At 37.8% G+C, this 27,197-nt stretch overlaps 2 protein-coding genes and 1 pseudogene across 12 annotated transcripts in view; all 3 read left to right on the top strand.

Annotated features, from left to right (window-relative positions):
- LOC143885151 (hypersensitive-induced response protein 1) overlaps window positions 1–27,041 on the top strand; it is a 38,614-nt gene extending 11,573 nt beyond the window's left edge. The window contains exons 1-7 of one of the 9 annotated variants that reach the window (XM_077389176.1): window positions 16,435–16,580; window positions 17,971–18,038; window positions 23,761–23,955; window positions 25,236–25,356; window positions 25,594–25,685; window positions 25,765–25,861; window positions 26,433–27,041. In XM_077389176.1, coding sequence (XP_077245291.1) covers window positions 23,767–23,955; window positions 25,236–25,356; window positions 25,594–25,685; window positions 25,765–25,861; window positions 26,433–26,797 — 864 coding nt within the window. In that variant the 5' untranslated portion in view covers window positions 16,435–16,580; window positions 17,971–18,038; window positions 23,761–23,766 and the 3' untranslated portion in view covers window positions 26,798–27,041. The other 8 variants (XM_077389169.1, XM_077389175.1, XM_077389170.1 and 5 more) reach the window with 8 other exon arrangements.
- LOC143885150 (uncharacterized) lies at window positions 345–9,454 on the top strand. Of its 3 annotated transcripts, none has more exons than XM_077389168.1 (8): window positions 345–2,087; window positions 2,162–2,282; window positions 3,902–4,002; window positions 4,644–4,757; window positions 4,925–5,266; window positions 5,471–5,865; window positions 8,465–8,861; window positions 9,133–9,454. In XM_077389168.1, the coding sequence occupies exons 1-7, from the start codon at window positions 593–595 to the stop codon at window positions 8,837–8,839; spliced, it is 2,943 nt and encodes a 980-aa protein (XP_077245283.1). In that variant the 5' UTR covers window positions 345–592; the 3' UTR covers window positions 8,840–8,861; window positions 9,133–9,454. The 3 variants fall into 3 exon arrangements, with proteins under 3 accessions (XP_077245283.1, XP_077245282.1, XP_077245281.1); XM_077389167.1 differs by having other exon boundaries at window positions 9,127–9,454; XM_077389166.1 differs by having other exon boundaries at window positions 9,109–9,454.
- Window positions 6,047–6,450, top strand: LOC143885717 (18S ribosomal RNA; annotated as a pseudogene).
- Window positions 27,042–27,197: the final 156 nt, after the last annotated feature.

The raw sequence follows: 27,197 nt of genomic DNA, 5'->3' as shown, positions 1-27,197 counted from the left end.
GCGGACCATGCGTTGAGGTTCTTCGGCCCTGACTCAGGTCAGGGGTCAGGGCGGGTCAGGGCCGAGATAATGGGACCAGGGTTGGGCTAAGGTTTTGAGAAACCCGACCCAACCCGACCCTGTTGCAGCCCTAGTACCGCCCACACATGACACCCCATAGGATGAGTCAAACCTTTCATTTGATAGGCCCCAACGGAACTAGGTTGTGCCCAGAAAAATCATTCCCATAGGTCGATCCTAGCCCTCCAATCTATTAAATGAACTCCATATTGAAGTTATAAAAGAGAAGGGAAAAGCCGACAAGGAGGGGGAATATCTACTCTTTGTATGTGAAATGAAATGTCTGTAAACGTTGAAAAAATCAATTTGAAAAATTGGTGTTAACGCCATGGAAAGATAGGCCTATGACTTCGACATAAATCTCTCAAATATGAAATGAAATGGAAGACCACTCCCATCTTCCCAGCAACTTCCACGCTTCTTCTTCTAGCCTACTTTCCAAACCCCAACGTCATCTCTACTTCTTGAAAGAACCCCATCGTCAGCTCTGCTTCTTCAAAGACTATGGTGGTGGTGGTCAGAGTTTCACGCTATGGAAGACCACGTTTGTGATGGGCCAAAAAGAACAGCAGTGGAGAAGAAGAAGTTGCAGTGCAAACCCATCTTAGATCACCCAAAGGAGTCCACCAAGGATTGGGTCATTAATACTTTCTATTCCAACAATGAAACTGCTTATCATCCTCAAAACACAACCACCCTCCATCCTACTCCTAAAGATTCTACAAAGACTTCATCTAATCCTCCAATTCTCAAAACCCAGTTCAGAAATCCAAGTAATAGACACCAGACAACAAGGAAGAATCAGAATAAGTTGCAATGGAGACCCAAGGCGGAGAACGGAAAGGCCTCCCACAATGAAACTGTTTCTCATCTTCAAATTACAAGCACCCTCAATCCTAATCGCCCAATTCTCAAAACCCTAGAGAAGGAGAATCAGAAGAATGGTGAGCCCTATATTCCTAAAGATGGTTCTTCTTCAGCTAAGCGACCCATTCTATCCTATGCAGAAACCCTCAAGAAAAATCAACGCGGGATGACAGTGGAAGATCAAAGCAACACATCCAATTCTTCTTCAAAGGGTTCTCTTCACAGAGGTGAGCCTGTAATTTACTTTGAAGAATCTGTTATCAGTGCGAGTGCCGAGAGATTAAAATATTGCCTTGTGGGGAAGTTACCCCGCTCATGCCCGAGCTTGGCACGCATCAGAGCTTGGGCCTGTCGGGTATGGAAACTCAGAGGTGATTGGGCTGTTACTTTTCTAGATGCTCATCACGTTTTCATTAGGTTAGATAACATCTCGGACATGATCCGAATATGGGTCAGAAATAGATGGTGGATTGATGGGCATCTGATGAAGGTCTTTAAATGGACTCCCCAGTTCCAGCCAACAGAGGAAGAACCGTCTTCTGCCGCTGTTTGGATTTCACTCCCTTCTCTCCCAGTTGTTTTTTTCCAAGAAGATCTCTTATTTGCTATAGCGTCTTTGGTCGGAAGAGCACTTTCAATTGATGATCCTACGAGAAATCTGACTCGAACAAATGTTGCGAGAATTTGTGTAGAAGTCAATCTTCTAATGAAGCTTCCTCGTCGAGTATGGATTGGGGTTGGAAAGGGAGGTTTTTGGCAAGATATACGCTATAGGAAGCTACCTTCCTATTGTTCAAACTGCCGCCACCAAGGACATTCCACTAGAATCTGCAAGTTCAATACAATTAACGTTGTAACAAGTGATTCCCAAAATAATACAGCAAACTCTAGCCCTAGCAATTCAAATCACGGTGCTAAAAAAGATGAGCATTCTCAAGAGCATTCTAGGATATCCAAGGTTTTTTCCCGAGATTCTGTCGGGGGAAAAGGTAGTCCAGAAAAACCAGATCAAACCTGTCCTGCAATTGAAGATAAAGATGCAAATAACCAGCGTACGACATCAGCTTCCTCTCAACTACCATTGAAACGAGTGACTATTGTAGAAGCAGTAAGCAAGAGTATAGCAAATGCTGAGAAAATCAAATCAAGAAAGAACAAGGGTAAGGAAACAACTGAGAGCAGGATAGAATGCTCATCTATGTTCCTCTTCTTATTGTTTTTTTCTTTTTGCTAGGTGAGACGGTGTTTGGCGGGACCTTTACTAGTTTATTAATATTGAATGAAACATTTCTTCAAACAATGCCAGATGAGGAGAGGGTTAGAAAGACCCTAGGAAAGAAAAATTCTCATAGTAGGTATGTGTCAAATTAACCCTTATTATTTGAAATTTTGGAGCATTATTGCAAAACGTGATGACCCCTCTAGAAGGTATTTAGAGACCTTGCATAGAGAACAATATCTTAAAATACTTATTGTAGTAGAACCAAAGCTATCCCCTGTTGTTGCTCAGTTGAAAGTAGTTAAAGAGTTTCGCTCATGTTCATTGGGTTACAAAGTCAGAATAATTAAGCAATACTTGTATTTCATTGTATATGTAACTTTTATTTTTCTTTATTTTTTTGAATGGCAATGAATTTATTGAAGAGCACAGGGCACTCTCAGCGACCAAGCAGCTCCACATAGACCTTTAATATAGAGGTAATTGGCGAGCACAGACTTAACAAGAGTAATCCTTTCTCCAAGGGAAAGAGGATTTCTTTTCGAAGAGGAGGGCCTTTCTCCACTTTTTCTATCAGTGTATCCCAAAGCTTCTTGTTGGGATGCCCACCACAATGGAAGACCCACGTATTTTGAATCAAACCCTCCCTATATCATAGCATTCTAGGAAAAACAAGACCTTTTCTGCTCGCCCAGTGAGTGCCCATCATCACGGACTTAAAGAAATTAGGTCTCTGACCCGAAACCATCTCATAAGAACAAAGCATAAGCTTCGATTCTTGATTTTTTTCAGCTTCTGCTACACTAAATACCAAATAGTTGTCAGCATACTGCAAATGGGTTATCTCCACCCTGAGAATCCTAGCCTAGATCTTTCAATCAGTCCACCCAACTTAGCTTTGTCCATCATTTTGCTCGGAGACACCACCATAATCGTGAAAAGGAAAGGGGGCAATAGATCTCACCGGCAAAAACTACGAGACGATTTAAATAACCCGCGAGGGTATCCGTTAACCATGGCCTTTTAAATTTCCACTGAAATTGATACGAAATGACAGAAATGTTTCCATTTCCATCCCGATCAAAACGATATCAAAACTGAAACAGTTGTGACTCGTCCCATGAAGATTTTATTCAAGACTATTTTGGGAGTTGACATCCTTGCATTTAGAAGACAATTTGAGTTCACAAATACTCCTTAAATATAATATTTACCTTTTCTTTTCTTTTGGTAAAACTTTTAGTTCAACACACTCCAATACAGATTTCACTAAATTTTCTCCTTTTGGTCTTTATAAAGGTGAGTCACATGATTTTGCTTAGTCAAAACTATTCTCCTTGAGTCTAAAATTTCGTTCAACACACTACAATGCAGATTTCACTAAATTTTATCCTCTTGATCTTTGTAAAGGCGAGTCATCTGATTTTGATTAGTCACAACTATTCTCCTTGAGCCTAGAATTTATTTCTAATTCTCATTCTTTCAATTTAATAAAAAAAGTATAAAAAAAGGGACAGAATTCTATCAATATAGAAAAAACATGAACTGAAAATTATCTAAATGGTATGTAAAGAATTGATGAAGAGAAGCTAAATCAAGAGTTTATCCTAATAAGAATGTCTACATAATTTTCTTTTTCTTATTAGCAACTCTTGATGATAACACTTGTTGAATAGCTCTATGAACTGTAGGGACTGTGTTTAACTCATGTTTGTGCATTATTGCTGCTGACAGTTTTTTTTTTTCGTTCTACAGTACTTCTAATAAAAAAGGACTCTGCAGTCCTGTTACAACACAAGCTTGCCCAGGATCTCCACATCCTCCATCTGCTCCACCACCAAATATCTCTTCTCAAGGTGCCATATTCTTTTAGTAATCGTTCTTGATTAAAGTTTATTATGGAAGTCTTGCAATTGCTCATCTTTTGGCTTGGTGCAGCTTAGTGTGGTTAGATTTGGCTTATCTGATCCCAGTATCAGATTTAGTCATTTGTTTTTATTTTTTTCAGAGTCACTTGGTTCTTCCACTCTGAGGAGATCCTTAACAGCCATCATTTTTTTGGACATTGACAAAAAATGGGTTCCATGTGGATTTTTACTCTATCCGACATAATATTGGAGCTTTTACATTTATTTCTTTTCTCCAATAAAACCATTGCAATTTCATTTAATTGACCGTTGATGAGATGCAAACATTGAGCTTTTATTTGCTTCCACTCTTGTACACATGCATGTGCATTTCCATCGTTATCATAACGGAAACAGATTGAATCATCCAATACCAAATTCGAGGGGTGGTAAATGATGTGCTTCTCCTAGATGCTTACTGGTCAGGGAGCCTCTTGATTCATCATGTTTGACATGGTCAACATCTGACAAGGCGGCTTCCTGTTGCAATTGTATGCTTGTTGGTGCTTGTTATGTTTTACAGCTACATGATTGCATAAAAAAAAAACTATAATTGTATCTCATTCAGTGTCTCTGAGGTGTTATTTCAGGAGGAAATAGTGCAAAGAATTACGGAGCGATTGCTGGTAAAGTGATTTCAGGCGCAGCTAGGTTTGCGTGGTGGCGTCGTCGTAAGCCGCAAGGACATTTCTTTGATGTACCTGGTAAGTAGTTGTAAAATGGATATACTGAATATCTATGGATCTTGGAAAATGCTAGCATCCTTCATGCGTTCATTCCACAGTAGGGCCACCCATGAAGTGTCTTCATGTGTGTGAAGGATTCTATACCCATGCATGTGTTCATACTTGTTCAAATTTTCTCTCTACAGCTGATGTGGATGCAGAAGTTCATCGGGGCCATCTCAAAAGATTTTCTCTGCGAGAACTGGAAGTTGCAACTGATAAATTTAGCAGAGAGAATATTCTTGGTCGAGGTGGGTTTGGGAAGGTGTACAAGGGACGCTTAGCAGATGGTTCATTCGTGGCAATAAAGAGACTTAAAGAAGAGCGTACACCAGGAGGACAGCATCAATTTCAATCAGAGCTAGAAATGATCAGGATCGGTGTGCATCAAAACCTCCTCCGGCTGCTAGGTTTCTGCACGACACCCACTGAGCGAATGCTTGTTTATCCCTATATGGTTAATGGAAGTGTTGCGTCATGTTTGAGAGGTACTTTTCACATCTTCCACATTGCATTCTTTTCCACTTGCTTTTTGCATATTCTCCTATATTTGGGTTTGGCATTCTCTATCCTTGCCCGAAATTCAAATAGTTCTGGTGAAAATTGAATAAGAACTTATGCCAGAACTGTCTATTTTGCTCATATCTGCAAAATACTCTAAATGGATGTTTATTTTGGTCATTTTTTTGTAGAGCGCCAACCGTCAGAACCACCACTTGATTGGACAACACGGAGGAAGATTGCACTTGGATCCGCAAGGGGGCTTTCGTACTTGCATGATCATTGTGATCCAAAGATTATTCACCGTGATGTGAAAGCTGCAAATATTTTATTGGATGAGCAATTCGAGCCATTTGTTGGTGACTTTGGCTTGGCTAAGTTTATTGACTATGGAGATACTGAGGTGTCCACTGCTGTACGTGGCACAATTGGGCATATAGCACCAGAGTACCTCTCCACCGGAAAGTGTTCAGAGAAGACTGATGTTTTTGGTTATGGGATCTTTCTTCTTGAACTAATCACTGGACAAAGAGCTTTTGATCTTGCTCAGCTTGCAAACGATGATGATGTCATGTTGCTGGACTGGGTATGCACCGAGTCATTATTCTCTCTGCCTTATTTTCATATAATAGCTTAGACATGATTTCCTTTCAATGCTGCCATTTAGGCTGATATACCTATACTTGAGCTATTTTTGTATTCTTTCTCATTTTTTGCGGGTTTGATAGACATGATTTAAGAATATGACTTTGGCTTCGGCAGCCAAAAGAAATATGACTTTGGGATCCTCCATTTCTTTAAACGAACAAACGGAGGTAGAATGCGATTGATTCCCAAATTGCCTTTATGGAAATTCCTCAATATCCCTGGCTATTCATGATGAGCCTGCGAAATATTAGGTAGTTGGTCAGGTAATGGCTGACCAATCCAATGATGCTTAGCTGGTCTTTTCGGACGATCAGCCACACGGGGACTGAGACATGGCCCGGACTCCCACGGGGGGGAGGAGTGGGGAATCTTGGACAATGGGCGAAAGCCCGATCCAGCAATATCGCGTGAGTGAAGAAGGGCAATGCCGCTTGTAAAGCTCTTTCGTCAAGTGCACGATCATGACAGGACACGGGGAAGAAGCCCCGGCTAATTCCGTGCCAGCAGCCGCGGTAAGGAGAAAACAATTATTACATGCACACATGCACCAGTTCTAGGTTTAACTTCGGATATTTTAGGTTCAGAGCAGATGCTCTTATCTGTTTCCTTTTCAGCTTTAACGTCGGAATTAAGGATAGACTTGAAGGTTAAGGTTGATGGAGGAGTCGGGGAGTGTAGTCTAGTAATATGGTCTAGGACTCACTTCTAGGTTTTGAATAAGCATTGCCAACAGACTCGGCCCAAAAACAAAAAAAAATGAAGTGTGTTATAGGATACATTTATGGTGATTCGAGGTTTGCACTTCAAGAAAAAAGATTGGTTTTACAAGGTTTTGGTCTCCTAGATATGGATTATTTTTGTTTCCTTAGAAGTGGTAAATAATCCATGGATTTTTAGGTGAAAAGTTTAAGGTTCAAATTCACGGTCATAGTTTGCGATGGACTTCCATGCACTCTTCCATGTTTATTTTATGGATCCTGTGATAGGGCCTCAAACTTTCATCAGTGAAATATTAGGGGCATTTTTGAGGAGGAAAACAACCCTAACTTTGGCCATTATTGGACTTTTTGAAGAAAAAAACATGGGAAGCATACTTCTTGTACACATGAATAAGCATTAAGTTGTTTCCTTGCTGGTAGACCAAATAACTCCCCTTTTGTAGTTTATTTGAGTATGTCTGGATGATTCCTATCTGAACATGTTTCTTATTAGACCTGGCAAAAAGTGACCCGGACCCGCGGGTCCACCCGGCCCGGCCGTAAATTACGGGTCCGAGTCACCAATCAGTGACCAATTTGAAATTGACCCTCGGGTCCACCCGGCCCGTCAAAACTGGGCCGGGTGGACCCGCAGGTGCCCGTGGAGAAGTGGAAAAAGGTTTTATTTTACCCTTTTTCAGTAATTGTCATATTTCTTTCATTTTCTGTGTAGTTTTTTCCGTAATTGTCATATTTTGCTACATTTTTCGGTATTTTTTTTCATATTTTTTCTACTTTGGTGCCATTTTGCCGTAATTTTTCTATAAAGTTTAGTACCGCATGATTTTTATTTATTGCTAGCCACCTTTGCACAAATCGTACTTCCTGCTTCTTGCACATAAGACAACTCTCAAACAGTCAACATGAATGGGCTAACAGCGCATGATCACATGCAATTGGAGAAGGTAGAGTTGGAGAAGGTGGCTAGCAAATCCCTTTATAAATAAATAAAAAATCTTAAAAAATTATGTCAAAAACCCGGGTGCCCGCGGGTTGTCCGGGCCGGGTCCAGGTCCAACCTTAGTGACCCATAAAAATTTCTGGGTCAAACCTGGCCCGGCCCGCCCGTTTGCCAGGTCTATTTCTTATTATCGTTTATCACAAATGTTCTCATTTGACTGTAGCTTAGAATGTCTATAAAGCAAACCCTCAGTTCCTAGAAAATGTTATTCAGAAAATAGTGCTGCATGAAAAAATCCCACTATTATTTCAAAAACAATTGAGGAATACCATCTTAGTTTTTTATTGGGCTAAAACAACCCATACATGACCAGCATAAATATTCCACTGACCTGTAAAAAGTGGGCTCAACCCTTGGGGATACGGTAATACATCTAAGAAATTATTCCATCTGACGTACTCCCCCCTTGATCCGGGAATAGCGACATGAACTAAATGTCCTGTCCAAGCCAGGTGAGAATTTACAAGCAGTGTGTTCAAATAACAAAATATCCATTGGACAAACTACAATTTGTTGTAATATAGGGAGGCTTCAGTAATTGGCTCCTGAAATAAATGATGACACTTAGTTGAACACCATGTTACCTAATTTTTGGAAGTTCTCGTTACCCATGACTAATCAAAGTTTATAATCTCAGGCACCCCTTTCTACGCCACTATACAACAGTGCCACTGCCTAGCACTAATTCCATTTCATATGATTTGAAATTTTGTTGTTTGGGGGGGCGATCTTGTTTCTAGATAAATTCATTGTGACTAGTTGTTCTGCCATGTCATATGATTTGGAATGTTATCATTCAACCTTGGTTCTGATGGCAGGTGAAAGAACTTTGTGAAATGAGGAAGCTGGACATGTTGGTTGATCCTGATCTGCATAACAATTATTGGGATGCCAAGGTGGAGCAGCTGATCCAGATAGCACTGCTCTGCACTCAGGCCTCCCCAAAGGACCGTCCGAGAATGTTCGAGGTGGTGAAGTTTCTTGAAGGTAGTTTGGCGATGGATAAAGCTTGGTGGTCACTTTGTAATCCAGATCACACTTCTCTACAGTCAGGCCTCCCCAATAAGACTGTTTCGCATGGGCTAGCTATCCCCGGAGCGGTTAATTCCAGATCATTTTGTTCCTCATCATCTGCATCTCAAGAACTGCTCCAGGGACCATTCGGTAATTTTGAAGTCGGTGAGGGTTCTTGAAGGTGACACTATGACTTGGCAGGTGATGAAGTTAACTTGGGATCTCCTTTCAATAATTCAAATATATCAATTAGTATAACTTAAGACTATTAATTACAAATTCCCTAGAAAATAATCAAACATAGTGGTACAATACATGCATTTGCATGAAAAAATCATGGCCGTTTTCACTACCCAAATTTTTTCTTTTTATTATCATAAAGCTTTCTTTTCCCCACGTTAACTTTCTGTTCTGCTATTTTTTTATCCTTCTGTTTTGCTACTTACAGTCGCAAACCTTGGTTCAGAGACAGAAAACTCATGTACAGTTGGAAGCTTCCTGAGATGGGAACGGAGTCTAGGCCGATGGTTCGATGAATGGTATATAGATAGCGTGAATGTAACATTGACACTGGATTGCAAACTTTTGATTGGTTAATTTCTTCTCTGGTGCAATTTGTATGAATAGGATTTTTTGATTTTATCATATGTACAGTTTTGCTTGCTCCTTACGGGGTGTGATTCACATCATCACAAGTAACTTCTCAGTAGTTTTCTCCGGGACTTGATTATGTACTTATGACATGCATGTGCCTAGAGCCACCTCTCTTTATAGATAAATATTGATCTTTCAAACTTGATCTTAAAACTTTCTTCCTTTCTTGACATATCCTATGTTCCAAAATCTGTGATAGCAAAATGTATTGTGACTAGCTTGCGTAGGAGTGCTGTATGACTGCTGAGGCCTGGTTAATATGTACTTTATGATTTTCTTATTCTTCTTCTTCTTCTGAGCTGGGGGAAATGGGGGTTCTTAGGCATAAGGTGGGATGACTGGTTTGGGAAGGAGTTACAGAATAAGGCCATGACTGGACTATTGTGTCCATTAAGCCAGATGACCTTGCAGATGAGTGATTTCTTATTTTAGCCTAGATTTTTGCAAAATAAGCAACCAAATTCTGGCCTTCAAAGGCAACCAATGCTTGGTGAATTCCTATGGCCTTATAGGGCAACTGCTCTTTGTTCAAGAGTTGTCCATTCAAGCCACTTGCCACAAGGGAGTCATGACTTCTAACACTGGGACTATTTTGCTGGACCATGTGAGAAGGAGATGTATTGACAAGAACTTGAAAAAATACTTCGGAAAAAAAGAGCTTGAAAAATGAAAACTTAAGAAAAGACTCAAATGTTATTTTTCAGGCTGCAGTATGGAACTAATTTGAAATCTTACTTCAGGATTTACCTTTCGCAGGTTTTGCTCAACCTTAATTTGAGCATTTTAGGCTTTTCCTTATTGAAAGAAGAAATTTTATCCTTTCCTTCTCAGTCTGCATGGTTGTAATGTCCATACTTCAATCAAATCTAGGGGTTTTTGCAAAAGAAGTCTTCTACTTTGTTTTATTTGCAAAAAGAGTTCTTGTTCGACAATTTGCAAATAGAGTCGTAACGTTTGAATGAATTTTGCAAATCTGGTCATGTCATTTGTTTGTGACCAAAATGCCCATGGTAGATTTCTTTACTCATAAAAGACCAAAATGTCCTTGTATTTAAAAAGACAAACTACCTTATAAAAAGACCAAAATTCCTTCTGTACCTACTAGCATTCTTATACATGAAAAGACAAAAATTACGGGCCCTACTCTATACATGGGCTCGGGTGGAGATCGTGGGACCTGCCCAATCATAGCATTCTTGGCCTATACATAAAAAATGAGCCCAACCTATCACAACATAAGCATAAGCTGTAAAATTATGAACCCTACCCTATACATGGGCTCCACCCCATAAAAAAATAAGGCAAATTGGTGGGCCCGACCAGATGCATGGGTTTGAGTTGACTCTGTGTGACCTGCCTTATCAAAGCATATCCGTGAGCATCATGGGTATTTTGGTCTTTTTAAAAGATAAATTTCATCTTTTCAGATGCAACGACATTTTGGGCTTCTTAAGAGTAAAAAAAATCTACAATTGGGTATTTTGGTCATAGATTGATGGTATGATCCGATTTGTAAAATCAACCCAAAAGTGATGACTCTATTTGCAAATTGTGGAACTAAAAGACTCTTTTTGCAAATAAAGCAAAGTAGAAGACTTCATTTGCAAAAACCCCTAAAATCTGTTGGCTTAAGATTAACACACTACAAAGCCCTTTTCCCAGTATGTTCTAATTTTGTTGTCTCAGGTTTTTATTAAGTACACAATTCTTAAGCTGTACTTTCGGATTTTCAACCTAGTTGGTCCCGAACTCCTTACCATTTATTTTCTTCTTTTTTCTTTGGGAAAATGACCAAATAGAAGGGGTTTCTACTGACTATGACATTTGAAGAGGGGTGTTTTGTAAATCACCAATCAAGAGTGCATATGACTAAAATGCCCTTGATTCTCTCTCTCTCTCTCTCTCTCTCTCTCTCTCTCTCTCTCTCTCTCTCCCTATCAAATCACCTTTTTGAAATGATTACATTTAGAATACAAATCCCAAAACCCACCTTTTTCTCTCTTCTTCTTCTTCCTCCCACCTATGTACATATGAAAAACCCAAAAACCTCTATTTTTGAAACCCAAAAACCTCCATTGTTAGATGTCAAAAGCTCTATTCTATTGCTGAAAACCTCATTTTTAGATGTCAAAGCCTCCCTAACCCTTCATTGCATTGGAAAACGCCTCCATTTACAACAACAATTGCAAAAAAACGTTATTAGATTTTGAAATCGCAAAAATCTTCACTAGAAACCATCATTCCATTGCACAAAGCCTCCATTCAATGGAAAGGTGTGTATTTCTAGCCCTCTTCCTTCTCTTTCAATTATAAGACATGTTTATAAACTTGAATGAAAGTTTTCCATGTTAAACTACTGTTTTCCACTTTATAATCATTGTTATTTTACTGTAAACCACTAATTTCTTAAGTTAAACTACTATTTCACTACGATAAACCACTACTGAAGTGGGTGTTTATAAGTGGTTTATATAGCTCCTTTGGTTAAGAATCCTCAGTAGTGATTTATAATCCTAAGTAGTGGTTTATTAAGGCTTACCAGTGGTTTAGAGTGTTTATAATTAGTTTATAAGGATTAACAATGGTTTAAAGTGTTTATAAGTGATTTATACAGGGTGAGCAGTAGTTTATAGTGTTTATAAGTGGTTTATACAGGCTTATCAGTGGTTTAGAGTGTTTACAACTGGTTTATATAGGGTAAACAGTGGTTTATATAAGCCTATCAGTGATTTAGAGTGTTTATAAGTGGTTTATATAGGCTTATCAGTGGTTTAGAGTGTTTATACATGATTTATACAGGGTAAGAAGTAGTTTATAGTGTTTATAAGTGATTTATATAGGCTTATCAGTGGTTTAGAGTGTTTACAACTCGTTTATATAGGGTAAACAGTGGTTTATCTAAGACTATCAATGGTTTAGAGTGTTTATAAGTGGTTTATATTGGCTTATTAGTGGTTTAGAGTGTTTATACATGGTTTATACAGGGTAAGAAGTAGTTTATAGTGTTTATAAGTGGTTTATATAGGCTTATCAGTGGTTTAGAGTGTTTACAATTGGTTTATATAGGGTAAACAGTGGTTTATATAAGCGTATCAATGATTTAGAGTGTTTATAAGTGGTTTATATAGGTTTATCAGTGGTTTAGAGTGTTTATACATGGTTTATACAGGGTAAGAAGTAGTTTATAGTGTTTATAAGTGGTTTATATAGGCTTATCAGTGGTTTAGAGTGTTTACAAGTGGTTTATATAGGGTAAACAGTGGTTTATCTAAGCCTATAAGTGGTTTAGAGTGTTTTAAAGTGGTTTATATAGGCTTATCAGTGGTTTATAGTGTTTATACATGGTTTATACAGGGTAAACAGTGGTTTAGAGTGTTCATAAGTATTTTATATAAGCCTGACAGTGGTTTAGAGGATTTATAAGTGTATAATATATGGTAAACAATGGTTTATAGTGTTTATAAGTTGTTTATATAAGCCTAACAGTGGTTTAGATTGTTTAAAACTGGTTTATATAGGCTTAACAGTGGTTTAGAGTATTTATAAGTTGTTTATACAGTATAAGCAGTGGTTTATATAGGGGTAAGCAGTAGTTTAGAGTATTTACAAGTGGTTTATATAGGGTAAACAGTTGTTTAGAGTGTTTATAAGTTGTTTATACAGTGTAAGCACTGGGTTAGAGTGTTTATAAGTGGTTCATGTAAGCCTAGCAGCGGTTTAGAGTGTTTATAAGTTGTTTATATAAGCCTAACAGTGGTTTATAGTGTTTATAAGTGGTTTATATAAGCTTAACAGTGGTTTAGAGTGTTCATAAGTTGTTTATACAGTGTAAGCAATGGTTTATAGTGTTTGTAAGTGGTTTATATAGGGGTAAGTAGTGGTTTAGAGGTTTTACAAGTGGTTCATATAGGGTAAACAGTGGTTTAGAGTGTTTATAAGTTGTTTATACAGTGTGAGCAATGGTTTATATAGGGGTAAGCAGTGGTTTAGAGTATTTACAAGTGGTTTATATAGGGTAAACGGTTGTTTAGAGTGTTTATAAGTTGTTTATACAGTGTAAGCAGTGGTTTAGAGTGTTTATAAGTAGTTCATGTAAGCCTAACAGCAGTTTAGAGTGTTTATAAGTGGTTTATATAGGGTAAGCAGTGGTTTAGAGTATTTACAAGTGGTTTATATAGGGTAAACAGTGGTTTAGAGTGTTTATAAGTGTTTTATATAAGCCTATGAGTGGTTTAGTGTGTTTACAAGTGCTTAATATAGGGTAATCAGGGGCTTAAAGTGTTTATAAGTGGTTTATATAAGCCTATCAGTGGTTTAGAGTGTTTATAAGTGGCTTATATAGACTTAGCAGTGGTTTTAAAGTGTTTATAAGTTGTTTATTTAGGATTATCAATGGTTTAAACAACTGAGAGGGAGAGACTACCAACCTGTGAGAGGAGGTTCACTCAGAATCAGAGGATACCGGAGAGAGGTGCACGAACCTGTGGGGCATTGTGACCCTCTAATGGACGGTTGGGATCATCCCATGAGAGAAAGAGGGCATTGTGGCCCTCTAATGGAAGGTTGTGATCATCCCATGAGAGAAAGAGGGCATTGTGGCCCTCTAATGGACGGTTGGGATCATCCCATGAGAGAGAGGGGCATTGTGGCCCTCTAATGGACGGTTGGGATCATCCCATGAGAGAGAGGGGGGGACATTAGGGCCCTCTGATGGACGGTTGGGATCATCCCATGAGAGTGAGAGGGGCATTGTGGCCCTCTAATGGAAGGTTGGGATCATCCCATGAGAGAGAGGGGGCATTGTGGCCCTTTAATGGACGGTTAGGATCATCCCATGAGAGAGAGAGGGAGGCATTGGGGCCCTCTAATGGATGGTTGGGATCATCCCACGAGAGAGAGGGAGAGGGGGCATTGTGGCCCTCTAATGGACTGTTGGGATCATCCCATGAGAGAGAAAGAGAGGAATTGTGGCCCTCTAATTGATGGTTGGGATCATCCCATGAGAGAGAGAGAGAGAGAGAGAGAGAGAGAGAGAGAGAGAGGAGAGAGGTGACGGTATTTTAAAAATGAGGGTATTTTTGTCCTAAACCCTTGCAAACCAGTCACCATCACTCTAGATTGGTTATTTCCAAGTCTCCCCTCTTCAAATGTCATAGTCAGCAGAAAACCCTTTCATTTGGTCATTTTCCCTTTTTCTTTTATTGCTACCTGTTTTCTCTGGGCGAAGTGGAACAACAAACTCTACTGAAGCGGAGGTTAGTGCACTTCACGTCGACATGAGAGCTTATTCAGAGATCAAATGGAAGGCAAGCTTGAAGTAGAAGGGGATTCGCCAAATGTCATTTCTTGGGTTCAAGGCATGGGCATTGGTTCATGGAGACTAGCTAAGTTTTTGGATGAGATTAATTCTATGATCAACGATAGATTCCTCTCTTTTATTCATGTTCCTAGGAGTGCAAATGATTTAGTGGATCGCTTAGCTAAATCAAGGGCTTTGAGGGACTCCTTTTACTATGGGCTACTCTCCCCACTGATGTGAATATGTAATTTCTCATTTATGCCTTCAATATACTTGTTACCTTTCCCCCCCAAAAAAATTTATTGCTTTCCATAAGTCTGATTTAGCCAGAATACATAATTGAAAATACTTGATGATGCTAGCTCTAGGAAGGACTTACGAGTTCTCACAAGGCATGGTATAGGTTTAGAAAGGATACTACTACTTAGTATTCCATCCCATGATATGCATGGGTGTAAAATGGTGGGCTTCCGTCAAATGGCTTACTTATGAGAGAAATTATACAGTGGACGGCCATGAAGTCCAGTGTCGGCGGTCCTGCCCTTGATGTTTGATCCAACAGCAGCCTTTTAAAAAGTGGGATGCTGTTGGATCAAATATCAAGGGAAGTACCGCCTTCAACCTACTTCATGACTCTACTTTTGAATATGCATTTTTTCCCTTTCTTTCACGCATCAGGCAGGGAAGGACTGGACTAAAGACTTTGACCGTCTAATTGTCAGTCATTTGAATCAAAGACAGTAGATTGACCCACCAGATCAATCGTAAGATGTTGGGCCCTACTCATGCTATTCTTAGGTATAAATATGGGCTCCACCCTTCAGAACATGGTGTACGGAAAATATTTTCCTGAAAAAGGTGAATGACACTCGGAAAGAAACATGCTTAGTATATATGATAGATAAAAGATAGGAAATATTAGGACACCCTCTTTTGAGAAGTTTATGTAAATGTAACTTAAGTAGGACTTATTTAGGACACTCATGGTCCGATTTGAAATGGATCTTGACTTAGACACATGAAATTGGCTCCAGAGCACTTAGAATCCAATCCGACCGCTAATGACATCTGAACGAATCGTGAGAAAGAGAGATAGGTGGATCAGATCCTAAGTGGATCTGTTGACACCCCTACTTTTGGGGGAGTCGTGATAACCTTTGACAACTGACAAACAGTAAAAGACAAGGTGAGTTAGTGTAATGGTTATAACATGGTAGTGTGGATATCAATAGCCTTTTGGTAAAATGACAAGAAAACTCCTCTTGACCCACTTTGAGGAAAGGGTATGTCCTCCTTGTGTGCAAAAAACACACAATCTCGGGAATAAAAGTCTTCGTTGATTTATGAAAGGCTACGTATATACTATTTTATAAAAAACTCCTAATCTAGATTTATCCTTATCGCTAAGACTCCTATCTATACTAAATATCTAGAGAGCAAATTTAAAAAAGGGAAATGTGGTCAACACTACTGTATTTTGATGAAGGCACACCTCATTTTATTAAAAGTACGGTATGGCCCGCACCATAGGATGATCCAAACCGTCCATTAGATAGGCCACAACCTAAATAGATTGTGCGTTTATGCAAACCGTCTATTAGATGGGCCACAGCCTAAATAGGTTGTGCTGTTGCCCATCTAATCAACGGTTTGGATCATCCTATGGTGCTAGCCATACCGTACTTTTAATAAAGTGAGAGTGCCCTCATCAAAATACAGTAGTGCTGACAACATTTCCTTTAAAAACATAACAAATATCTCGTGACCCATCTAGTACTTTTAATAAAGTGAGGAGTGCCCTCATCAAAATACAGTAGTGCTGATAACATTTCCCTTAAAAACATAACAAATATCTTGGGATCCATTTAGTCACATCACATGAGAGGAAAATGTCCTCCGAGATTCATCCTTATTATTCCGTTTCACACTGACAAAATCAAAACAAGAGAGAAATACAACAGAGAAAGGTGAGTTCATGGCACTCTTCTCTTTTAATTGGTTTTTTTTTTCTTCTGTTTTCCTGCTTGAAAGCTGACTAGAGAATCGAAATGGGTTTTGGTTTATTGGAATGTAGTTATCAAAAAGACAATATAAAAATATGCTTCTTGGATCTTTTATGTTATAGAGAGGTGCAAAAACATCTTAGGGTTTTCATTTTTTTTTTCCCTTACTTCGTTTTCTTTTTTTAATGATAGAGCCTAAGAAAGACTTTTCTTGAAATTGGACCCATTACTGGTGGGTTTTTTTCTTTTCTATTTTTCTATTTGACATCATTGGATGGATAAGGTTTCTTATATCTTATAATTTTTTGATGGGATGTTTAGGTTTTATCTTTTAGATGTTGATTTTGACTTGTATGGATGCAATTTTTTTTGGTTTCTTCTCTGTAGTTCCTCTCTATTGATCTTATTCTGGTGGGTTTCTCTCTATTTTCATTGTAAGAAGCAAAGGTAAGAAAAATAAAAGACAAGAAAAGGTTCTTCTGTTATCTTTTTCGAATTTATTTTTTTTGTTTGTGAAAGATAAATGAAATAATCGACTTGGGTTTTGAATGTGAATTATTTTTGGCAATTTCTTGGTTGGGTTTTGTGGATAGGATCAAGACCCTCTCTTTTTTATTAATTTTCTGGCCTTTTTCATTCATTGAACAAGCAAACCCCTATGTTTCTCTTCTTGAAGTAAAGGGTCAATGAGCTCTGGATTTTATTTTATTTTTGCCTGTTAGGAAATGAGAGAAGGAGGGAAATTATCAACTGTATTGTACGGTCAGAGTGGTGACAAGTGTCACTCAAGTATAGGTTAGCATTAGCTGGTTTTCAGTTAGTTGTTGTAATTCTGTTTTTGGTTGTTATGCATTTATGTTGTATTCAGCTCTATTAAAAGGGCAAATGGAATGAGAATAAATCAATCAATAAATTTTTCAGCAAACATCTGGGGTTTTTCTTCTCTTTCCAACCAATCAAAAATTTTCTAATTCCTAAGTTCTTCCATCAAAAGAACTTAGGAATTCAAGAATTCCTATCATTGCCATGTTTGGTTGGGTAAGATTTCGAATATTTTGTAGTTTCAATGCTCATTGAGGGAGCTTTTAATGTATATTTTATGAATGTGTGATTCTGTTGACTTGTTTTGGTAATTTTTTAATGTCATCCTTTGCTGATTCCATTGAATTTTTCTAACTCTTTGCGTACAGCTCAGATATTTACTTTACATGTTTTTCCATAATGAAATTTCATATGTAGAATATAGTGACTTTACATTCTTGGAAGATACTCGTGGAGAGGATTTTCTTGAAGGACATTTGCATGCTTTTTTAGGGGATTTTGATCTTCTTGTCTGTATATTTCTTGTTTTCAGGGGTCTTGGTCGCTATGGCTTTCCAAGGTCTGAATTAGTGCGTTTGTTTGTTGAAGGAGAACTTGTTTGTAAGTTTTCTTGTCTTTGTGTTTGGTAATGATGACCTTTTCCATATATGAATACTATAGTGGGCTGGGATTGATTTTTCACGTCCCATTGTTTCGATAGTTACACCCCTCCCTTTGTTATTGAATTTATATCCTTGGTCATGACAGATTGTTAGGAATTGTAATGACCAGTGAAAATGTTCAGAAGCAGAGAGGGGTATAATTTATCAAAATAAGGAGTATCTCTATATATGTGTGAAGAGGGTTGAGAAAAATCAATTTGCTGTTGGATGCAGTGGATTTGATGTTATTTTGTCTATGAAACATCTTGTGGTGTTTACTATTTGCTCAAAAGCTTTTTCTTGTTTGGGTTTCCATGTCGTGAGCGTCCAAAAAAAAAACTAATTGGGAGGATGAGGGTCTGTTAAAGTATAGGGTTCTATATTGCCAATTTTTTGAATAAGTTGAAGGATATGCATATTTTTCTTTGCCGGGATAAGTTGTTACACTGAAAAATAGTCGATCACTGAATGATGAGATACTCTGAAAGCTTAGGTTTCTTTGGAATTTATTTTTGACATGAGCTTATAGTTTTCGTCTTGGAAAGTCTCCAATTATTGATCAATAAGATACATACCCATAAAAATAGGAAAATTATAAAACAAGAGGTTATAATAATGAATGTTAATAAATAATATTTCTATTATTGGTGGGGAAGTTCCCTCAGTGTAATTCTTAGTACCAAAGTGTTTCCACCATTTTGAAGGATCCTTTTGTTTGTTACTTTTCTTTTTCACATACGTAGGTAAGCCGTAAGCATCTATTTTATTCTATTGCTGAAGAGACTATAACTCAAGCTGGTTTTAGAGACATGATTTTTTGTGCTTCTATGTGCTCGGAATTTTTATGTTTCTATATATGATGTACATTTGTTACTCCCTGCGAATATCAGCTCCCAATCTTGTATAAAATGTTCTTCCAAATGGGGCTGTTTGGCAAGTGGAGAAGAATTCTGGATTAAAATTCTCCACCGTATACTAATTAACCCTTTAAAAGGGTATATAGCTAAAGAGAAGGTGTTGGAGTGAAATTTTCTCATAGAAAACATGAATAAGCAAGAACACACGGGTGAGCAGAATTTGCACATCCAACCGAACAGCAGGTGACAAGGGAATCTGGGAGTGACTTTAATTCCCGGATTCCTATCTCACACACCATCCAATGGTACTGTACAAGTTCAATTATTAATTCGGAAAGGTTGATTGGAATTTAGAACTGAACCTGTCATTGGTGCAGTTCAATAAACTTCCCATTATTGATAAAACAACCAAGAAAGAGCAATGTGCAATTATTATTTTTTTCTTTTTGATAAAAAGTGAATGTAAAATATTATTAAAAAAATTAAAAATAAAAAGAGAATGTAAAACCTGAATTTGTGTTACATAAGGGCATGTTTGGGAAACCGTTATTCCAATTCCGTTTCTAGAGTGCAAAATTGTGAAATTTCAAAAAAGTTCCCGAGGAAGCTGAAACTTTTGCTTAAAAAAACTCCTTCCTAAACACACTTTTGGAATGAAAAGTCGAGCCACATTTTTTTAACAGAGTACATTCCTTTTTATTTTCCGTTCCCCAGAGCAAAAGAATCAGAAAATTGCTCCTTAGAATGGTACCAAACATGCCCTAAGTTGCATGGCTGATAACTAAATTTCCTATTTGCTATGATTTGGCCGACACTTTGAATTTATGGCCGACACACGTGTCGTGTCGTGTCCGACACGACACCCGTGTCCACACGTGTCGACACTCGTTTAGACACTTTTAAGTGTATTGCTAAAAGTGTTAGTAACTTTATATGCATGTATGTGTATGAGTGTGACACTATTTCTAGATTTTTAGGGGTTGCCATGTTAGATACCTCATATCTGCGTCGAAACTCGGCACACAAATCAGTGTCCACGACCCATGATTAAATGTACTTTCTATTTTAGGCATGTCCCCGTTTCTAAATTTTGGGAGTTCGCCGTGTCCGACACTCGTGCCCGTGTCCACAAATCATAGCTATTTTGATGTTGCATCATTTTCCTGGATGTCCATGCTTATTTGAGCATTAAGGCTCTGTTCACTTGTTTTTCCGCTGCAGAAAAGGAAAAGAAAGGAAAGGAATCTGACGTGGCAAAATGGAAAGGAAAGGAAAAGAAACAGTGATTTTCCCTCGCTTTCTCTCTGTTCACTTGCCCAAAAAGCAAGGAAAATCACAGTTTACTTTCCTTTCCTTCTGTGAAGTAAAGAGGAGATTGCAACATAATAGAGAAATCTGAACCCTAGAAACACCAAGTACATGAAATCCAACCCAGAAATCCGACCCAGAAAACTACAGATAAGAACTTTCGGTTCTTAAAAATACATTTCTGCAAAACCCATTTCGCAAAAATGAAGAAAAGAAACCCTAAGAAGCAAAAAAGAATGAAATAATCAGAGTAGAGAGAGAGAGAGAGATCAGTACCTTTGCCGGAGTTTGATCGGCGGTGAAACGAGCTTGGTGGACACGAATGGATGGCCGGAGAAGATGAGCGAAGAGAAAAAACCAACCTTACAGTGCAAAGAGATAAAAGAAAATAAATCGACCTAAACACAACAAAGAGAGCAAATAGAGAAAATCAAAGAGAGTAAAGAGACCAAATACGATGAGACCCTAGATCTAGAGGAGGAAAAATAAAAAAATCAGAGCAAAGAGATAGAGAGAGAGGTACCTTACTGGCCGGAGAAGAGGTAGATGGTGAAGACACGATGCCGGAGTATGATCGGCAGTGAAATGGGCTTGCCGGAGGCAACTTGCTCGCCTGAGAAGATGAGATGGTGGCGAGGGGTAGGGTTTCTTGATTCGTGGTCGAGAGAATTATGAGCGCGACTTTTTTTCTCTTTCTCGGGAAAATAGGTTTCCTATGCTTTTAGTCGGAAAACATATCGCGACTTTGCGAGAAAATTCCAATTCCACGTCTTTTTTTTAACTTTCCATGTCAGTATTTATTTTCCCTCGAGAGAACAAGAGAACGGCTAGAATTTAGCTTTCTCGGGAAAAAAAACCACGCTTTCTTTTCTTTTCCTTTCTCGAGACAGCAAGTGAACAGAGAGGGCCTAACAGAATTTTTTACGTTTGAGGATACAAAACTTTTCTCTAAAGATTGCACATGTGTGCTTTCTATTAGTCTCCAATGTCCAATGGTAACTCTGAGAAAATAATAACAGACTTGTATTGAATGTGAAAACTCGTAGCGAAACTCATTTTTTATTTTAGCTTTTTATAAGTCTCCAATGTCCAATGATGACTGAGAAAATAAGGTAAGACATGTATAGAATGTGAAAACTCCCATTTGTATTTGCTTATTTGGATTCATCAATATTCATAGCCACATCAATGTACTATTTTCTAGTTCTTGTTCAAATTATTTAACAACATTGTGTTATGCCATCAAGGTTCATTCTTTTGGGTATATCTTGGAAACCTAGGTTGTAAGCATGGTTTTAAATTTCGACCGAAACAGAAATCTCCGAATTTGTAAATTTCGGCCCAAAAAACTGAAATTTTGTATCTTTGTACCGAATTTTGGCCGAAATTCCGGTATTTCGGCCGAAATTGAAACCGAAACTGAAACCGAAATTTAAAACCATGGTTTTAAGTTGAGGTTTTAAGTTGATTCACATTTCTGTCATCATTATTTGTCATTGTGGAGTTATTTTGGAGTATTTATGTATTTGTATGGTTATACACATTTCCCTTTAAACTATTTTTGTGGAAGATCTAGACTGAGGAGTTTCCCCTTGGAATTTAAATCCACATTCAGATGTGCCACCAGTCCTTGAAGTTTTGTACAGTTGCCAAAGTGGGAAGCAAGTGTGAGAAGCGAAAGCAGGAAGCCAGGCATTTATAAAAGAGAAAATGTGGGAAGCAAAATGCTCTAATAATAGTAAAGAGAAAATGCGTGGGAACCGTCATTGACTGAAAGTCAATATGAAACATGTAATAAGCCTGTAAGAGAACAATAACTACATAGAAACAGTAGGATTATACTAAGTTAGGCAGGAAGGGTTGATATAGGTAAGGATTACAGGTAGAAAGGAAGACTTCGCGACGAGAATTACAAGTATAGAAATTTCCAGTTTCACATGTTGTCTTCATGTATATTTAATTTTAAGCTTTTGGAAAAAAGATCCACATATTTTTCATTTGAAACTTAAGATGAGTTTTTGAGTTTTAAATGTATTGTTTCTTTAAATACGTTCCTTCGACATTATTCTCAACTCAACTAAACTAAGCCTTTGTCCCAAACTCTTTCAACATTATTAAAAGGAGAAAATATTATTTGAGGAAGAAATAATCAACTAAATAGGAAGCGTGCTCTTAATTAAGAAGAAATGTGTACGAAGCGTCTAGGAAGCAGGGGCGGAGCTATGTTGAGTTGGGCAAAAACTTTATTGAGAAATGCTAGCATCAAGCAGGTCCCCTTGAATGTACTCGGCTTGCTTGGTTATCAAATTGCAACAATGGCAATGTTTTTGTCCACTTTCATCGCTGCTTTAAATACAGCTAAAAACTAGACTTTGCCTACTTATTAGGCTGCTTTATACACAGTTGCTTTAAATACGGCTAAAAACTAGACTTTGCTTTTATAGGTTAGACTGTGCCTACGTATTAGGCTGCTTTAAATGCAACAATGGTAATAGTTGTATGGCAAGAGCAGTCATATTAGCATCTTCTTATTCATGTTCAGGCAACAATGCCGAGGGAGTGTCAACTTAACGATGCTAGGCATAGATTAAGAGGAAGGATTGGGAAGTTGAAAAATCCATCCTATGAAGCTTGAACACAAGCAACTACTGAACTTTATTTTCTTCTCCTTCCCTTTCCTCCTTGTTCTTTTTTCTCTTTCTCCTATGACACATCACCAGCCTATTGGTCCGGCGAAAACGGGGATTGGTCCTCAAAAACTTAGCAACCTAGCCTGTTTTCCAGTTTCTCTCTCTCTCTCTCTCTCTCTCTCTCTCTCTCTCTCTCTCTCTCTCTAGGGTTTTTTTGCAACCCTAATCAATTTCAATCTTGGATTTTATCAACTAAAACCTGGATTTTATTATCACGGTTTTAGATGATTAAATCCAAATTTTTGCGTATAATTTTATAAATTTATAATACATAAAAGGGATTTGCTTAAAATCCCTTTTTTTTTTTTGCTTAAAATCCAGGTTTTTGCTTATAATATTATAAATGGGATTCACTAGGGATTTGCCCCCCTTATGTATAAATCATGGCTCCGCCACTGCTCGGAAGTATGCTTCCCCTAAATTTGGGAAGCGAGAAGAACTTAGCTTCTTAAACGAGCTTCCCATCCAACTAGGAAGTTTTCGGTAACTATGGTTTTGTATCCCCATCATGCATTATTGTAAACAAATGTTGCATCATATACTGAAAAAAGACAGAAAAATGTTCTATATGCACATGTGCTTACGTTTCTCTTGCAGTCAGTTTTTCAAGTGAATTTTGTTTCATGGATCACCATGCCGAATGCATGAGGTTTTCAATGATTTTGTATTTACTATTCAATTACCATCCAAAGTTATAAGTTCTCATTGGACTTGCAGGCTGGTTTACCCATTTGCATTTTTTTGGGATATTCACTCTTATCAATATTTTATTTTTTGATATTCACTCTTATCAATATTCACTGATATTCACTTTGGTATTAGAAAGTAGACCATGGGTGGACTCCTTTGCTGCCTCCAAGTAGGCCAATCTACTGTAGCTATCAAGGAACGATTCGGAAAGTTCGATGATGTGCTTGAGCCAGGATGCCATTGCCTACCATGGTTTCTTGGTAGTCAAGTGGCTGGTCACCTCTCGTTGAGGTTGCAACAATTGGATGTGAAGTGTGAGACGAAAACAAAGGTATTTGGTTCTATGGTAATGCTAGATATGAAACCTCCATACATGCCATGAGACTTACATTAAGTTTATCCATGAAATAAAAAGAAGAGTTGCTGTTTCTTGCTAAGTGCTTGTTTAGCTCCTAATGTGATTTTTCTTAACTTTATCTATTATGCAACTACTATCTGCATTTCCTTATGAGTTTTTATTCGATTTGTTGACTTATTCTACTGTTCCAAATATCAACTGGTATGTATCATATCTTCCAATACATATTGTTTTTCTTTGATAGTTCCTGAAATCACACTCCTACCAGGTGCATGTCAGCTGTGTTAGACTGATACCACACCATATCAATGTCGAAAACCCTATGGACCCCTCTTTTTCACTTTTTCCAACCATTTTTTATTCCTTTACCTTATTTTCTCTACGAGTATAATCTTTACTCGTGTTGTGCATAAAAAACATGAATAGAAGTGTGAATTGATTGATCAGAGGCAGACCAACAAATTTGGGGATTTTTTCATTTTGAGTAAATAATCAATTCACACACACACACACACACACACACACACACACACACACACACAACAACAACCCTCTTTTTATTGTCAGGGAGTGTTTGTAAACCATAAAAAGCATGCGTTGTTCATTGAATATAAATGTTTTTGTTGTATTTAGGTGAGATTTTGTGGTTTTTATGAATATTTTGATTTATTTCGTATTTTTATTAATTTTTCCTATTTTGTATCTTTGAGTGTATCTTTTATATTGTTTTCACTTTTTGATGTTTCTAGTTTTCTACATGTTCTTGAGGCTAGATCCTTGAATTTTATTGTATTCGTGTCGAAACTTGATACAATCCAAAAAAACATGATTATATATACTTTCTATTTTAGTTGTATCCCCGTTTCTAAATTGTTGGAGTTTGTCGTTCTGACACTCAGTGCCCGTGTCGACTCCTGACACCCCGTGTCCATGTCAACACCCAACACTTGTGTCCGTGTCCACAGGTCATAGTTTGGAAGCTATCTGCGCTTTTATTTTTTATGATTTCCAAAGAACTTATGTGCGGCTGCTTCCATTTTATTTTACACCAGCTGGCTTATTTGAGTTTGTGCTTTCATTTTATGAAAATGACAGTTCAGACCACGCAAGGTGTATCTTTTCATATTACATTCCTTGTTAATATATTGGACCATATATCTTATTGTATCCAATATTCCAAGTTCTCATTTTATTCACGTCTGACATTGTACCAAAGTGATCAATCATTTTTCTTTTGTTTATTTCTCTTGCAGGACAATGTCTTTGTCAATGTCGTTGCATCCGTGCAGTATCGTGCCCTGGCTGATAAGGCTAGTGATGCGTTTTACAAACTCAGCAATACAAGGAGTCAAATACAAGCATATGTTTTTGACGGTATGAATTGAGAACTTGAAATTTAGATATGTATGTGAAGGTGATCCATAGTAAGATACGTCTTAACCGTAAGTATCCTTCCCTCCATGAAGAAGACCGGAAACTGAGAAACCGATTCTAGCTGCATTTATTTTGACATTATTTTAACTTTATTCACTGCTACCTCTGAAATTTTATTTTGATCAATAACATCTGCGTTGAGGGAACTGAGATTGGTCTTCACACTATTTTTTTCAGTGATCAGAGCAAGTGTTCCGAAGCTTATCCTGGATGATGTTTTTGAGCAGAAAAATGAGATTGCAAAAGCTGTGGAAGAGGAACTTGAAAAGGTAACAACTAGATAATAACGGTTCGCAAGCTTAGAGCCATCATAGGCCGCTCCTGAGCTGCAGCTTTTTTGTGGCACAGGCTATGTCTGCTTATGGCTTTGAGATCGTTCAAACGCTCATAATTGATATAGAGCCAGATGAACATGTGAAGCGAGCCATGAATGAAATAAATGCAGGTAAAAGATTCTCTATACCAATCCAAATTATACATTTTTTGCACTTTGCCGTTAGTTTTTATAGAGGTATTTCATTTTTACAATGATAACATTGTTTAATTACTTTGCACAATTCCTTGGGTTCTGATACTAACTGGGTTACAAACTTACAGCCATCATCAAGACATTAACACTTCCAGATCTCTTTTATCGATTTTTTTTTAAGTACTACTACAAATTTCAATCATAACATGTTTTGAGTTTCATCTATCTTAATAGTAAGTCTTTTATATGGAAATAAAACATTATATTTACTTATTCTACCAAAAATTTTAATATATAACCATATTATCATCTAAAAGCATTAAGATTAACCAAATCCACGCGCCCTAGAACTTTTTGTTTGAATCTATGTATTGCAGGTTGGGACTCCTGGTCCCCAATGTAATTTTCATAGTTTCAATGAAATATGTCGTCTTTCAAAAAAAAAAAAAATCCACCAATCCTCCCACCCGTACTCATGCAACATAGCTCACATATTTATCAATGGCTTACCATGTTTCAGTTTCTGATCCATTTCTTTTTCATATAGCTGCAAGGTTAAGGTTGGCAGCAAATGAGAAGGCAGAAGCTGAGAAGATTCTACAGATCAAGCGAGCCGAGGGTGAGGCAGAATCCAAGTATCTTTCGGGCTTGGGTATTGCTCGTCAGCGCCAGGCAATTGTCGACGGATTGAGAGACAGTGTTCTTGGCTTCTCAGTCAATGTTCCAGGGACAACCGCAAAGGATGTGATGGACATGGTTTTGGTTACACAGTATTTTGACACCATGAAAGAGATAGGGGCCTCCTCCAAATCTTCTGCCGTCTTCATCCCACATGGCCCTGGCGCTGTTCGCGATGTCGCCAGTCAGATTCGAGAGGGATTGCTTCAGGCATCATCTGCATCTCATAAGTAAGATTTGAAACTTGGGTTGTGTGTGTTTATATATGAACTCAAGCTTGTGGAGTGTTTTCGTTATTTTCTTGGTTTACTTTGGGGTATTATTTGCCTCAAAAAACAGTTTGATTAGTAAATAAGTTGTCCAAAAGCATTGCCCTGCAATGACAATGTATATATATTATCATGTATAGCAGTATGAGCAAACATGGTAAGTACACTTTCGGTTGCAAGTTGTATGGGAGAGGATTTCTAAGAGGCCACACTGATTCTGTCATTTCAGAGATTCATAGAGATGAGAATTAGCTTAGCATGCTGCTCTCACTCTTAGGTTTCCTTTTAAGAAATAAGAATTCAATTATAAAATTTGATAGAGATTTTAAGATTTCTTTTAAACATTCAAGTGTAGACTTTCATAT

Source organism: Tasmannia lanceolata, unplaced genomic scaffold, assembly GCF_043159265.1.
Source record: "Tasmannia lanceolata isolate RefF3 unplaced genomic scaffold, GAP_Taslan_0.1 ptg000008l, whole genome shotgun sequence".
NCBI lineage: Eukaryota > Viridiplantae > Streptophyta > Magnoliopsida > Canellales > Winteraceae > Tasmannia > Tasmannia lanceolata.
This window is presented reverse-complemented; position numbering and strand designations above follow the sequence as displayed.

Coding starts and splice junctions, on each gene's coding strand:
- LOC143885150 (XM_077389168.1), top strand. CDS start 593: ATGGAAGACCACGTTTGTGATGGGCCAAAAAGAACAGCAGTGGAGAAG. Junction 4,758..4,924: donor ACATTTCTTTGATGTACCTG/GTAAGTAGTTGT, acceptor TTCTCTCTACAG/CTGATGTGGATGCAGAAGTT. Junction 5,267..5,470: donor TGTTGCGTCATGTTTGAGAG/GTACTTTTCACA, acceptor ATTTTTTTGTAG/AGCGCCAACCGTCAGAACCA.